General features: G+C 35.3%; 4 protein-coding genes across 4 annotated transcripts; 2 read left to right on the top strand and 2 right to left on the bottom strand.

Annotated features, from left to right (window-relative positions):
* Positions 1–530: 530 nt before the first annotated feature.
* LOC110622048 lies at positions 531–3,177 on the top strand. The gene is made up of 5 exons (XM_021766397.2): positions 531–1,129; positions 1,220–1,761; positions 1,841–2,023; positions 2,111–2,312; positions 2,409–3,177. The coding sequence occupies exons 1-5, from the start codon at positions 592–594 to the stop codon at positions 3,044–3,046; spliced, it is 2,103 nt and encodes a 700-aa protein (XP_021622089.1). The 5' UTR covers positions 531–591; the 3' UTR covers positions 3,047–3,177.
* Positions 3,178–3,325: 148 nt separating this feature from the next.
* LOC110622049 (protein PSK SIMULATOR 1) lies at positions 3,326–6,406 on the bottom strand. The gene is made up of 2 exons (XM_021766399.2): positions 6,160–6,406; positions 3,326–5,292 (listed from the first exon to the last, which is right to left on the bottom strand). The coding sequence occupies exon 2, from the start codon at positions 5,263–5,265 to the stop codon at positions 3,643–3,645; it is 1,623 nt and encodes a 540-aa protein (XP_021622091.2). The 5' UTR covers positions 5,266–5,292; positions 6,160–6,406; the 3' UTR covers positions 3,326–3,642.
* Positions 6,407–11,329: 4,923 nt separating this feature from the next.
* Positions 11,330–13,538, top strand: LOC110621884 (AT-hook motif nuclear-localized protein 10). The gene is made up of 5 exons (XM_021766162.2): positions 11,330–11,786; positions 12,522–12,589; positions 12,679–12,810; positions 12,985–13,143; positions 13,245–13,538. The coding sequence occupies exons 1-5, from the start codon at positions 11,330–11,332 to the stop codon at positions 13,521–13,523; spliced, it is 1,095 nt and encodes a 364-aa protein (XP_021621854.1). The 3' UTR covers positions 13,524–13,538.
* A 208-nt stretch (positions 13,539–13,746) lies between these two features.
* On the bottom strand, positions 13,747–15,118 carry LOC122724699. Its single transcript, XM_043960449.1, has 4 exons — positions 14,636–15,118; positions 14,469–14,550; positions 14,321–14,387; positions 13,747–14,232 (listed from the first exon to the last, which is right to left on the bottom strand). The coding sequence occupies exons 1-4, from the start codon at positions 14,862–14,864 to the stop codon at positions 13,822–13,824; spliced, it is 789 nt and encodes a 262-aa protein (XP_043816384.1). The 5' UTR covers positions 14,865–15,118; the 3' UTR covers positions 13,747–13,821.
* Positions 15,119–15,644: the final 526 nt, after the last annotated feature.

Genomic DNA, 15,644 nt, shown 5'->3' with positions numbered 1-15,644 from the left:
ATTTAATTAGACTGTTTTTCATAAAAATTAAAGAAAGTAATTAAGATATAATATGATGTTTCGAGATTTAGAGAATATAATTTACCATGTGAGTGTAAGTTTAAATGGAGGGAGAAAAACCTTTCTCTCTTTTTATTTGTCAGTAATATTTAATTTTCTCGATATTCATGCAAACATGATTTCGAAATGACCGAATCAATTACTCTTATTCGTGTTATATTACCAAACTGAATCATTTTTCACTAGTCTTAAACTTGATATTGGACCGATCACCAGGGAGAAAGTCTTCATGGATTTTAAGCCGGTGTTAAAAATAATTTACCATCCAACCACCGATGAAATTCTGTTTTTAATAACAACTCAATCAGGATCTCATCAATATGATGAACTTCACTTGAAAAAAAAATATTATTATTCCAATAATTCATTAAATGCTTTCATATTCAACCATCTCTGCCATTTCATTAATGTATTAAATAATTTTCAAACAACTGGATTTTTTTTTAATATATATATACACAATTTTGTCCCCAACTCCAAGAGATTGTTGACGTTTATCTTCTTAAGAAAACAACCATTGCAGAGAAGAGCATGGCAGAAAAGAGAGGCAGCATTGCCTTCTTCGCTACCTATAAACCACCGGTGCCGCTGGACATATTCTCATCTCCGGCTTCACCGGCGACGAGCCATGATGAGCTACACATGACTGATGGATTGTCATCTAATTACAACTGCAAAGTCATTCCACCAGAAGCTCTCAAGACAATGCTCAAGCGCCCAAAATTGTCTTCCCAAGCGACAGAAGCGGTTGTTGATTCAGGCCGTGTCTCAGGATTGGTCTTTGTCTCCGAACGAGATAAGAACCTCGAGACTATTCATATAGCTCTTCGCTTCACTAAAAAAGTAGTCGAAGTCTTCAGTTTCAATGATGTCTACGACACTTACAGTGATGTTAGAATGGAAGACAGTGGTTGCATTGCCGGTGGTTATATGGTCGGTAACCGTACTATCGATCATTCTCTCGTCTATGTATCCACTATGGAGCCGGCAAAAGATCGCCGTGAGCCCTGGACTGCCGTTTATAAAACCAACCTTAACACCGGAGAAACTAAACGCCTCACCCCATCAGGTTTCATTAATTCTTCTATTAATTTCTCTATTAACTACTACGTGCCTATATATATATATAAAATGGGGATTTTGATTTTCTCGTCAACAGGGGTAAGTGATTTGAGCCCCTCTGTGTCACCATCTGGAAGAAAGATAGCAGTGGCATCGTTCCAGGGGAAAGGTTGGAATGGCGAGATTGAAGATCTTCAGACTGATATTTTTGTGATGAATATAGATAAGCCGCCATTGGAGCGCAAGAGAGTTATAAGAAACGGTGGGTGGCCGACATGGGGAAGTGACAATGTCATTTTTTTCCATCGCAAGGTTGGAAAATTTTGGGGTGTATTCCGAGTCGACATCAGCAGCGGTGATGAACCAGTCCGTGTGACTCCAGACGGTATTGACGCAATAACTCCGGCAGCCATCAATGAAACCAAAGTGGCAGTGGCAACTATCCGTCAGAAGTCAACCTTCAAAGATGTTCGTGTGGAAGCACAGTATAGGCATATTGAAGTTTTCGATTCAACTTCATCAAAAAACTCCATAAAAATCACTCAAATGACCAGACCAAAGACTGACCATTTCAACCCATTTGTCATAGATGGTGGGAAGCGCATAGGCTACCATTGTTGCAGAAGCGAGCTTCTCAAGGTAAGTTCTAACAAACAAATGAATCCCTTCAAAATTAAGCAATGTATATTTAATTTAAGATTGTTGCTTGGTTGAGTAGCATGGAGATGATATCCAAAGAAATTTCCACAAGCTCCAGTCTCCAAATCCAGATGTTGGGCTTTTTAGCATGTCAGGTGTATTTCCGACATTTTCCAAGGATGGCTCCAAGCTTGCATTCGTTGACAATGAGTTTAAAGAGGTGTGGTTAGCCGATAGCCAAGGATTGCGCGTTGTCTACGAGGTACATATAACAGAACGAAAAGGAAAGCTTAAAGCTTGTTTTTTATCCTTATTGTGAATAGAAATTTGATGAATTTTGTTTGTGTAGATGAAAGACGCAGACAACATTTTCTCACCGGTGTGGAATCAAGATCCACAAAAAGATTTACTATATGTGTGTGTGGGACCTTCTTTCAACTCCGGCAAAACATTGGATATTTGCGCCATCCCTAATGTGTCTAGTGGCGCACGGCAGCGTCGAAAGCTCACAAGAGGATTCAATAATGCCTTCCCATCTACTAGTCCTGACGGTAATCTATTCATTAGAATAGATTGTATACTTCTATTTTGGCTAACAAAGATCCTTTATTGTCTATAATTTATTAATGGATTGAAAATTGTTATAGGAAAGAAATTAGTTTTTCGATCTACGAAAGATGGAGGAAAAAAGAATTATAAGAATCTATACATAATGGAGGATGCAGAAGTGGGAGAATACGGAGATGGCAAGATAACAAGGCTAACAAATGGGCCATGGATTGACACACATTGTCAATGGTCTCCAACAGGAGATTGGATAGTATTTTCATCAACTCGTGACAAGCCTAAAACTGCACCAGAAACAGATAATGGTCTTGATCCGGGATACTTTGCTGTGTTTCTAGTAAAGGCGAATGATCCATCAGTTGTTATAAGAGTAATAAAAAGTGGAGATAACATTGCAGGGCATGTGAACCATCCATTCTTCAGTCCAGACGGAAAGAGCATCGCAGTGACTGCAGATCTTGCTGCAGTGTCTGTTGATCCAATTTCTTTACCTCTTTTCCTGCATTCTGTGAGGCCTTATGGAGATATATTTATTATTGATATAGACTCCAATAACATAAACAAAAATAAAAATGTGAAGAATTTCAAACGCATCACGCATAGTCGATATGAGAATTCCCCTCCTACTTGGACCATCTTTGCAACTGAGGATCCTAATGCCACATGGAACCTGCTTTTAAATGATCCCTACACCCCCACATGCCCTTGCATATCATAAGGGAGGTGAAAGCTGAAGATGTCTAGCCACCTTTGCACCCCAAAAAAGATTATATTCATTGTTTTTGTGCCCTATTTGTATGACTTGTTTCAATCTATAACGCTTTCAATTCATAATTGTGTGCTTGTTTTCAAACTTGATTTACTGTTTCTAAAATGAAGCTTATGAGTTTCTCCTGGATATGTGTCTATTTTGTGTATGCTATGCATTTTTCATAAACAATTCCATATAATAAAATCTTGTATTTTTATTTCAAAAAAAATTCTACCCACATCAAGATGTTTAAACATCCAACAACAAGAAACCATACTTTTATAAATGGGACCTAGTATAATTTTAACATATATAACATTTCTAGATCGATTGGGTGTATGCACCAGAGTGCAGATGCCTCGCTCATTCGCCTTATTACTAATATCTTTAGAGAGGTGATCATAAGAACAGCTAGATTTCACCAACTGCTAATGTGAATCTGTGATATTTTTCAGCTGAACAAAAATAAAATGAGAATCCGTTGTATTCTATATCCTATTGCATATATTGTTCTGCCTTTTAAGCACATAACTGTATTTAATTCCAAATTTTGAAGTCTCTGGCTAACCTTTTTCATTCAGGTCCCCATTAATCCTGCAGATGTAGCTGAGGCCTACAAGAAGCTCTGTAATTGCAGCCTCAGTTTTTGCTTGATTTGCATAATGAAGTGTTTGTACCAGAAGCACATTTGTCCTGGAAACCTCTTGCTTCCTCTCGAAATTTCGCTCCGAGTGCCATCTTATCATGTTATGAGCCAGAGGAGACAGCCATTTCAATATGCTTTTGAGCATGAGACTCCATTTTGCTGCAATGAAAGCATCATATGCAGATGGAGCTAGAGTATTGCCAAAAGCCTTGAGCCTAGTTCTCAGAGCTGTTCTTATGGTTGTGGGTAACATATTATACAGATCATCTCTTGTTTCAAGGTCAATCATGTGAGGTGATGAAGCTAATCTCTCGATCAACACGATCATATTTGCGTAGTGGAGAGATAATGCAGCATGACCAAGAGTAGATGGAGGAGCATTCAACAAGCCACACTTGGAACTGAAAAGGGCTAATTTGGAATAAATTCTATTGCTGCAAATAAGAGATCCCATATTCAAGTTTTCCATTTTGGCAACATTTTTCATATAATCAGCAGTGCACTCAATGGAATTGCATACATCTGGCTTGCAGCTCTCCAGAAGAAGAGGAGACTCGGTTCCACTTATCACACATTCTTTGAAAGGTCCAACATGAGCCAACCAGCTGGTTCTAAAGTTATGATGCTTTCCATGTAGAGTGGATGATTGAGGATGAAGTTGTAGCTGCTTGTTTATTTTATTCTTCTCAGGCGTAATTCGTGGTATTGAATCAGGCCCTGAGGAGAATCTACATAAAATCCTCTCTGAAGTATGTATTGATGAGTGCACAGCAGAAAAGGAATCACTCTGAGGAATACAATTAGGATGCATATGTTCATGAACATTGTTTCTCTCTTGAGATGGCATTTGGCTCAGCTCAAAAACATGCTTGATCCTCTGAAGTATTGTTAGGAGTGATCTTACCAGAAGCCGGACAATGTAATCATAAGTTCTAATCCATGGAGACATCTCACGTAGATTTCTCACTTCCTGTCGTTGCCACATCACCTTCTGCTGAAACTCAAGCAATTTCCCTCGATTTAGATCAGGATTTGCCCGTATTCTGCTTACAGTTTGCTCAAGCTCTGCAAGAACTTCAAGCTCCTGAGCCAGTTGCATTGTAACTGCAACAAACCTCTCCATCTTTTTCAGTTTCCTCTCCATCTTCTTCAATCTATAATCCCACCCAGACCATTCAAGATTGCGCTGAAGTGGATTATTAACAAAATGTTCAAAATGGCGAAAAAGAGAAAGGCATCTCTTCCCAAGCCTGGCCACAGATCTTGATACAAGTCCAAACTCCTCCATTATCTCATTTAGTGCAAGATCCATAACATAAGCATCATCATCAGCTACAAGCTTCTGAATCCCAATTGAATTCACAATCTCTTTCTTCAACCTATATATCTTCTTCTCGCTCAAAAAATGCCATAAGTTGACAACCTTGGACATCAAACTTGCTACTTCAAATGCTAAAACTCCAATTACTTTCTTGTCACTCCTCCTTGCATTTTTCCCTGAATTCCACAATAAATTACTAAACCACAACTCGCTCCCCATATATCTTGTTCAATTGAAGTGCATAGGCTACAAAATTAGACAACACTTGTTAACACAGGCAGCCAACTGAATGCATAAAAGTATAAGAATACCAAAATTTCTAGTCTTGTATCTATCAAGCTGTAATGGCCGAGCTAACAACCAACGTAAATAACATTTTCACTTGGCCAAAAATAATTAACCTAAATTGTTCAAAATTTTGAGCTAACTATATATAAATCTCACAAACTTTTCTTGCTAAACCGATGTGGGATTTCCACACAAGTGATAAGACCTTCAAAAACATAAACAACTCAATATGGCATCACTACTCTCTCTCTCTCTCTTGTGTGTGTGCGTGCAGCACTTTAGGACTTCAAAATTTCTATTTTATCAGTTTATAGAAGCTAAAATTGAAGCTTTCTTCTATCATCCCCATTGCTTTCAGCAACCAAACAAGCATTATTTGATCTATGTCAAGATCTCCACAGCTGATCAAATCACAAACACTTACCAAACTCCTTGTTTTTCTTAGTGGGAATATTGCGATTTCAGATTCACAACAACAGAAACAGCAAAACCTTATGGCAAAGAGAAAATACCCATAACATGCAAAATCCAAAAGCTTGATTTTTCGGGATAACACAGCATTTCCAGGATCTGTCAAGTTAACTCAAGTTCATCACCTAAACTCCAGGTTCCACACTTAAACATGCAATTCTAAGCCAAACCATCTAAGTAAAATTAAAAAAACCAGAACTTTAAGCTAAGCTAAGCCGTTCCCCATGTAATCCCCAACACTTCCTAGTAAATACCAGACATGAAGCCACATAATCTACACCAAAAACGACAATGTAGCAACTAAAACCCAATGAAATAAAACACCCAGAAACAAAATTGTGTCCATAAGCTTACATGTCCACAGATATGTATCTGCACAAGCAGTAACACGTACAGTTGCTGTGGGAAGTAGCAATAATGGGGCAATTTGAGCTAAAGAATAACAGGGAATTTGAAATGCATAGAAGTTATATCATCCACCACAGGCATCATATAGAAGAAGACGAAAAGGGATTGAAGACAGAAAGGAACAAAGAGGAAAACGTAGAGAAGTGAAATTCGGTGAACTCGAGGTTAACATTTTCGAATATGGCTTCTCACTTCTGGGTTTATGCTTTACAAAATATAAACTGTATGTATAGTAATATTTTATTTTTATAAAATATATTAAATTAACATAGAAATAATAATAATAAGTACAAAGAATATGATATTTTTATAAAATTAGTGTAATGATACATTATTTTAAACTAATAATAATGAGTTGCATTTTTTCATATTTATTTATTACTAAAAGTAAATATGTCGTTCATTATTTTAATTTAAAAATTGTACTTTTATTACATTATATTGTGAAAATTATAATTATATTTATTTATTTTCATGAATTTTTTTTAAAAATAGAATATATTCATAAAATTATTTCTGAAACAAAATGAAGATTATTTTAAATTAAGTAAACATAGGACCTATCTATAACTAGTTAAAAGCTTTAAACTAAGTAAAAATTATACGCATCTTTCCCAAAACGACAGCGTTTTAGTTAAAACAATTGAAAACATAGACTAATTCACTCTGATTTTTCCATGTGTTTGATAGGAATTGTAGATTTTTAGTGGAAAGGAATAGGAATAAGGAATTTATAGGGGAAATTGAGAGGTATATGCGAAATGCAATTGTTTGCACAACTGTCCAAGGGACACAACAACTCACCAAAATTAGGAATATGATATTAACAAGGCCTGGCCTCTTCCCATAAACCCTAACTTCATGTCTCTCTACAATTTCCAAGAGCCAAGAGGGGTAAGGTGTTTCCTGCCTAAAATTGCTTATTGTAGTTTGATTAACAATTTTATATAATTACCAAGAATACAACCTTTAAAAAAAATTCTAAGACTGTGATGGGCGTAACACATTCACAGTAGTGACCGACAAGTCTCTGATTTCGGCCCAATTGACTTACTTGGCCCAAATCCTTCCACCAACTGCATTATCTTTCTTTCATTAACCACTCAAGTGGAACCTACCGATTAATATCACCCTCTTGGCTATGCTTCACTCTAGAGGTTGTGAGGCTGAATTAGGGATGTAAACGGGTAGGGTATTCGCGAAAATTAAACTACCCGAATTCGAACCCGATTTATATTAGTAATATCCGAACCCGTTCCGAACCCGATTAAAAATTAATTTAAACTATCCGAATTCGTCCCAAACCCGATTATTATTATCCGAATAAAATCCGAACTCGTTTAATCTTATATATTTTAATTAATAATTTATATCAAAGATATTTTTCATTAATAATTTTCATTTAAAAAATTTAATATTTTTAAAGAATATTTAAATTTAAAATTTTAAATATAAATATATAAAAAAAATTTATAAATATTATTGTAAAATATATTTTTTATATTAAATTAATTATTTATATAAACGGGTTCGGATAGTGGGTACCCTGTACATAAAACTCGAACTCGCAACGGGTATTATTTTTAAAATCCGAACCCATCCCAAACCCGATTATAACTATCCAAATCCGTTCTATTAGGGTTCGGTCGGATCGGGTACATGTTTGAACCAAGTTTCTGCCATTCTGGGAGAAACCAGGTTCGGCAGCCGAAACTTGCCTCCGAAAGGAGACTTTCGTCTCTGTCTGGGAGTTTCGGCCGCCGAATATGCATGAGTTTCACCTCTATCTGGGAGTTTCGGCCGCCGAAGGTGCCGCCGAACCTGCCTGACTTTCGGCTTTAGAGGGACTTTCGGCCGCCGAACCTGCCGCCGAAAGTGCCCTGTCCAGCCTTTTTTTGCATGTTTTGCATGATTGTTTCATGATGTTCTAGGGGTTTTTGGGGAGTAGTTTAGAGTTATGTTCATGTTTGGTTGGTCCCTCATTTGAGTCCACCTGTGTAGGTTCGGACCCGAGGAACCGAGGACCCCAGCAGTGAGTTCAGCTGCTTCTGAGTCAGTAGAGCTTCAGCTAGAGGTGAGTGGAATAACTCTTATGCTTTTAAATAAATAAACCCGTTTTAGCATGATTCACGCATCATGAATGCCATGAGATATTTTAGATTGTTTGCATTAGAAATCACGAATATGTTGCATTGCATAATATGTTGATGATGTGGATGAATGTTGAATGATCATTTAGTCCTCGTATGTTATGATATGATGATGATACGGTACGGAAGACCAGTGAGGCCCATTCTACGCCCCTGGCACTATGTAAGAGAAAGACCAGTGAGGCCCATTCTACGTCCCTGGCATTATGAAATGTTATGTCATGCTATGTTATGATTATGTAAGAGAAAGACCAATGAGGCCCATTCTACGCCCCCGGTACAGTTGGAACATGTAGAGGACTATAGGTGACAAATTCATCATTGATGTGATTAGTTGTGATGTGATGCATTTCATGTTATCATATGTTTCAAATGTTTTATTATTCTGCTCACTGGGCTCTAGTAGCTCACCCCTTTTCCCTAATCCCCCAGGATTGCAGGTACGGGCTAGACAGAGAAGTCAAGAAGAGTAAAGTCTTGTAATTGTAATAGTTAGAAAGTGGACATGATGAATTGTAAGATGATGTAAAAGTTATGATTAGTTATGCCATGTATATGTTGATTATGAGATTGAGGTTTAGAAGTTGTGTTTGACCCTATGGATATTGTAATCTTTTTTGATACATGATCTTAATGTTTATTGATGACTATGTTTAGCCAACTCAACACTTGTTATGCCACCCATTGGGGCATTGATGAGATCCCACAGAGGGGTCAAGTTTATGATTATGGCTATGTTCAGTGCATGCACAGGTTGAGTTTGGTGTATGATAGAAAAGTTTTAATTTTTATGTATGGTTGTTGATCATGTATGGGATTAAGCAGGTTCACAGGATGTATGTTAGGCTTGCTACGGGTCCTGGCGGCCTTAAGTCGACCCGGATCCTAGCGCCGGTAGTGGTTCGATTTTCGGGTCGTTACAGAATACCCAATTCGTTGCCATCCCTAGGCTGAATCCAATCTTCTAAGAACTTAAAGAGCATTATCAATAATAATCCGAATTGGTCAATTTTTCCCATTTTAACCCCTTTGATTCCTTTCACTCCGTAAGAACTATAACTATAGTAAAAATTTCTAAGTGCATGGTAAACAAAAAAAATAAACTATAATAAAATCATAATTATTTAATTATATATAACAATAATTACTTTAAATTTATTTATTATATTACTGTAAATAATAAGCGTTACTTTATTACTATCACTACCATTATTATCTGTTTATTGCCAGCGTCACTCAACAACTATCGTTGTCGTTACTGTACCAACCGTCCGTTACTCCTGTTATCAATTTATTATTTTCATTATCATAATAAATAAAATATGAAAATTTATTATTATATTTAATTTCATTTTATAATTAAATAATATTAACAATTATTCATAAAATAAATTGATTATATTATATGCTACCCAACTTAGTGTAAAAGAATTTGAATTTGAAAGTGTCATTAAATCCCCCATCTTAGAATTATCCTGTTATATAAAAATAGTACTCTTCCTTAATTAATGATTTGATTTTTATTAAATCGAAACTTAAATAACTCACGATTGGTTTGATTCATTAATACTTATTAAATTCTAATAGTTTATAGCATGAGTATCATCATTATTGAGTTTCTTTTAGAATTTTTATCTTAAATTATAATTTTTTTATTGCTGTGATCGATCTAATGAATAAAAGAATACCTTCATATGTTTTATATTAATTTTATCTACAATTTATTTTTAATAATAATGTGTATCTTTATTTTATGATATTTTTAAAAAAATGAAAATACAGGATAATCATAATTAAATACGAGATTTAGGGATGTAAGGGATAATTTTCATATACATATAATAATTCTTGCCATTTAAAAATTTGATTTGAGGAATTTTCAAAATGGTGTTATTATTAAATGCTATAAAATTTCTCATATACATGAAATCAAATTTATTATTATTTTTTTTCAATGAAGGATTTGAATTGCATCCATTGATCGCCTGTTTTCACCGATTCTTTTTTCAGGGTAATATCGAGTTCATGAGATTGTGCGAGTCCAGACAAACAAATGGCAGCCGTATTGGTTTAAATCGAAAAAATCGATAGAATCGAATTATTTAAAAATTTAATTCAATTTTTTATTCATTTTGATTCGATTCGCTTTTTAATTTTAAAATTTTTAATTATTTTAATTCAGTTCGATTTTAATAAAAAAAATTAAAAAAAATTAAATCAAACTAATTAGTGATAATAGTATATTATTTTCAATAATATAGAGATTAGATCATATTAAAGTTAAAATAATCCAATTAGATTTTAAAATATTAAAAATAAAATGTAAAAAATAAAAAAATTTATTAAAAATTCAAATCGATTAAACCGAATCGAATCAAATAGAATTAAATCGATTCAATTTGATTTCTAATTAAAATCAATTCGGTTTAATTTTTATAAATACCAAAATTTTAATTTTCATTTTATTCGATTTGATTTAATCTTAAATCAAACCGAAAAAATGCTCACCCTAATTCAAGTTTAGAAATCCTATCACATGACTTTTTAAAAAATATTATTTATATTTTTTAATGTTTAAAATATTTAAAAAATTTAATCAATATAAAATATTTTTTAATTAAATAAAAAAATAAATCATTTTAATGAAAATTATTTTCTCATTTAATAAGAAATCATTTCTATTAAAGTTTATATATAAATTTTTTAATAATTTTATCTTTAACATCTTTATTAAAGTTTATATATAAATTTTTTAATAATTTTATTTTTAAAATTAAAATTAAGCAAGGAAAATAATATATCTCTCATAAATATTTTTGTTTTTTATTTTAAATAAAAAACCGCACGTTACACCTTCTATATCTGGCGCCATATGCAGTCTTCTCCATTTGTGAAACTTCACTCCAATATTAGCTCTCTCTCTCTCTCACTCTCACTGAGCTCGCCAAGGCCACCACTCACTTCTGATGGAGCAGAAAGAAAGCACAGTTTCTGGGTCACCGGGGGACTCGGAGACCAACTCACCTCCAGTGAGCAGAGCTGAAGCACCTCAGGTGATGAATATAAACATGAACATGGCTGCAGAGGACATGAGCGTGGAAGGAAGCTTTGTTGCAGCAACAACAATCCCACCAGCCTTGACAAGTGATGCAGGATCAGGAAACCAAGCAAGTAGCAGCCTGGATTTGTTTGGGAATAAAAAGAAGAGAGGAAGACCAAGAAAGTACGATTCAGACGGCAACCTGAGAGTGCAGCCATTTCATCATCCTCATCATCAAGCAGGGCCTGGAGGAGCATTAACATTGCAACCTGGTTTCTCTTTCTCTCCTTCTTCTCCTCCTTCTGATGGCTTAAAATCGCCATTGAAGAGGGGTCGTGGCAGGCCTCCTGGCTCTGGTAACTGGCAGTTGCTTGCATCTTTAGGTAAGTTTCAAGAAACCCAGCAATTGAATGGGAAAAGAAAATAGTTTTATGCGATAAAAGTAGCGCCTTGGCTGTTTTTAAGTTTGCTTTTGTTTTGTGGTTTTTGAACACTGATTGGTTGCTGAGAAAATTTAGGAAAAGAAAGTGTGAAAAGCCCGAGTATATGTGTGACGATTTTATTTATATTAAAATTGTCCTTTGTTTTCCTAAACAAAATCTAAAAGATTCAAACTTGGCAGCTTTCTTCTTAAATTTTCTCTCATAATTTTCTCACCAACCAAACCTAGTATACCCAATTATGACATTGAAGAATCAGGGAAAAGAAAACAAAAACGTTTATGGTTAATGCCTTTAGAAGGACTAGAAAAAATTCTGTCTAAAGATAGGGGAATCCATGGAATTAGCACTTTTTTTAAAAGAAAAATAGAATTTTTCAAATAGTTTTTTCAACTTTATATATTTCATAATTTTTCATTGCGTAAAAGCAAATGACAATGAAAGTTTTTTAAAGAGTAACTTCATACCCACTAATTTAGAGGATTGGGAAAAAAAAAAAAAAAAAAAAAAAGAGAGAGATTTTTTAAATTTTTAAAGACATAAAACTACCTGATTTCAAAATTATTTAAAAAAAAAAAAAATCTCTGAATGAGGAAAAGCAAGAGATGATTGTACATTTTTTTGTCTTTCTTTTTTCTTGTTAGATTTTATCTCACATGTAGCTTTTGATCCTTGAAGGTGAGTTGTATGCAAACACAGCAGGAGGGGACTTCACTCCTCATGTGATAACTGTGAATACTGGAGAGGTACTCAAATTACTAATTTTCTTGTTTTAAATTCTAGAAATTAAGATTTTTAAGAATTAATTTGCTATATTATCTTAAATCACTTGCAGGATGTTGCAGGGAAAATTCTATCACTTGCTCATAAGGGTCCAAGAGGAATTTGTATTCTGTCTGCCAATGGAGCTGTCTCTAATGTTACCATTCGCCAACCAGGTTCTTCTGGTGGTATCTTGACATATGAGGTCTTGTTTTGGCTAATTACTCTTTAAATTTCAGTAATTGACAATTTCTCTTCTTAACTTTTGGTAAATTTAGAACCCTCTATTAAATCCATATCCAAATTTAAGCCACACATAAAATAACAGTATAGTTATACATACACGCTGTGAAATATCAATACAGAATATTATTTGCAGGGACGTTTTGAGATACTTTCACTATCTGGGTCATTCACAGTCAGTGAAACTGGTGGCGTAAGAAGGAGCGGTGGACTGAGTGTGTCGTTAGCTGGCACTGACGGTCGTGTAATTGGCGGAGGAGTTGCAGGACTTTTATTGGCAGCCAGCCCAATCCAAGTAAGGCCTTCCTCTTGTGACCTCGAAAATTAAACTACTTGTTCCAATTTATTAGTAGTGGTTTCTGAATTCTGATATTGGTTTCTTGCTTATTTGCAAAGATGGTCGTAGGCAGCTTCATGCCAAATGGTTACAAGGCACAAAAGAGAAGGAACCACAGCGATAATGCAACGGGTTCTAGGACGCCAGCTGCTCAACATGTACTGACAGAAGCAAGAACAATCTTTCAGCCAAAACTCGAAGGTGAAACATGTTTGATATCCTCGTCTTCATTGCAAGAAGAGAGGCCTAGAGGAAAAGCTCACTGTGCAAGCGACCAGCAGATACCGAATGCTACAAGTCCCTTGACTCTTAGTTTGAATGGATCACAACATATCTAATCATCGTCCGTTTCCTGACATCAAATTGTCTGTTATGAAAATGTTTAGTGCTTATAACTACAATAGAAAGTTGGAGACTTTCAAGACAAACCAAAAGAAACTATATGAAGACAGTTATGTTTCCTTTTCTTCATCTTACAGTATAGTTTTCATCTCCAAGATCTTATAACCTATTCATTTGCTTCACAATTTGCATACCTTCAAAATTTTAAAAAGCAATCCAAAAGGAAACAAGACAACATTTGTCATTGACGGAAAACATAGTAGGCGTAAAAATACCAAAATACACTATAGCCAATCAATCCTTCCCACTCCAAAATTTAATAATCTTGGAGTAGAAACGCCAATCAGGATGACTAGGTGTAATAGCAGGCTGTCCGATTCCAAGGTTGTTCTCCTTCACATATGAAGGGACATCATCTGTTTCGGCGAGGCCATACAAGAATTGACGAAGCTCTCCATTGGGACCTAAAACATCATCAACATCTTTTTCGCCTGCCTTGTATTCATTAAGGAAAATGGCAGAATGTGGATGATTCAGAAGAGCCTTATAAGGCTCATCGTCAATCAACAAAGTGTTCAACAGAGAATATTTATTCCTGGAGGAGTTACCAATTTCCTCCCAGAGTTTCTTCACTTCTTTCAAGAAAACAGGCTTGTTACTGTTCTCCAAGGTCTTAAATCCTGAATCAGTACAATATTCTTGTCCCTGCGAGGAAAATCCAGACAAACCAGTGCTTTAATATGTAACTGCATGCAAGGTTGCATGGTTTGTTATGCGTAGTTTGAGTACGTACCCAAACAAACAAAAGCTTGCTTTTCAATCTTCCCATAACACAATCAAGAGCATTATTCAAGTTCTTCCTGATTATAGGCATTAAAGGACAGATCAGTTCCGACAATAATCTAGAACAAGTTCAAAGTACAGCGGTTAATTCAGCTTACTCAATAGCAGAAGACCAGACTCCACCTTCAAATCTTTCAAAACAAAATTTCATGAAGTCCTCACAGTGGGGTCTCTTGTAAACTGAGAAAGAAATGAATTAAGTGCAGAAGATAAGTAGACTCAATCCCTCAAAATGAAAAACCAGATTGATGAGTTGATCAATTACCTAAAATGCTTCCAAAGGTAGCATCAGGAGTGCAATTTTTAGGCTTTTCTTTATTGAAGAACCTGATCCTGTGACATAAAACGCCAGGGGCAAACACAAGAAGTTTCTTCCTCGGCCCAAGGCTCAGCTTCTCCAGCAAAATTCCACTCAACTCTCCTCTATCTTCTTCACTATCACTTCCAGAGTAACACACAGCCTTCTGCTTCATGCTGCCACTTTTACCTTCCATCTTTTGTTCAAAGCTTTAGAGAAGCAAGTTTTCACTAGGCTATTTATATTTTCGGCTGCCAAATTTTGAGCTTCTGTTAATTATTAATGATACCAGAGACCCATCTCTTGCTTCCCAGAGATCCATGCAGAAGGAGAATGGACCTTTCTCCTCTCACACATCGGTTACTGGATTTTTCATGGGAAGGAGTTCCATTACCTGGATTGAATCGACTCGTTGTAATTCAAGTTTCCATATAATACAATTGCCTTCAAACCATTGAGAAGAGCTCTGTAATACTCACATTTATTAAATTCAAAGCTCTTCGAAAATGGGATGATCATTATCAACTTTTCAGTTTTCAAGGCGTGACCCGTAAACAGGTCTACACTACATTCAAAATATGAACCCATTACACCACCATGGGTCTAAGCCTGGCATATCGACCTCAGCTCACTTCCAGGCCCATGTTAACTTCTCCTGGTCAAGCAACTCTCGCAGAAAATAGTTTATTCTGAGACTGCACTGGAAACAAACACACAGCACGGGAGGAGTAATTTTAATTAATTAGACGTAAAAATGAGCTTATACAAGGGTTGCTTGGAAGAATTTGCTATAAATAATAAATTCAGTCCATGTATGGAGTTACTTTTCCCAGCAAAAGGCTTTTATTTTTTTTTGAGATGGAGATTAGAAATCGAAAAACTAGAACCGAGATCTCTTATATTTATTCAGATATACTTATCACCAAATTAAACTTGATTAATTTTTATTTTTGACTAGTGAATAAAATAACTAATT

This window comes from Manihot esculenta, chromosome 9 (genome assembly GCF_001659605.2).
Source record: "Manihot esculenta cultivar AM560-2 chromosome 9, M.esculenta_v8, whole genome shotgun sequence".
NCBI classification, from domain to species: domain Eukaryota; kingdom Viridiplantae; phylum Streptophyta; class Magnoliopsida; order Malpighiales; family Euphorbiaceae; genus Manihot; species Manihot esculenta.
The sequence above is the reverse complement of the archived record's forward strand: the minus strand, read 5'-3'. Positions and strand labels throughout refer to the sequence as shown.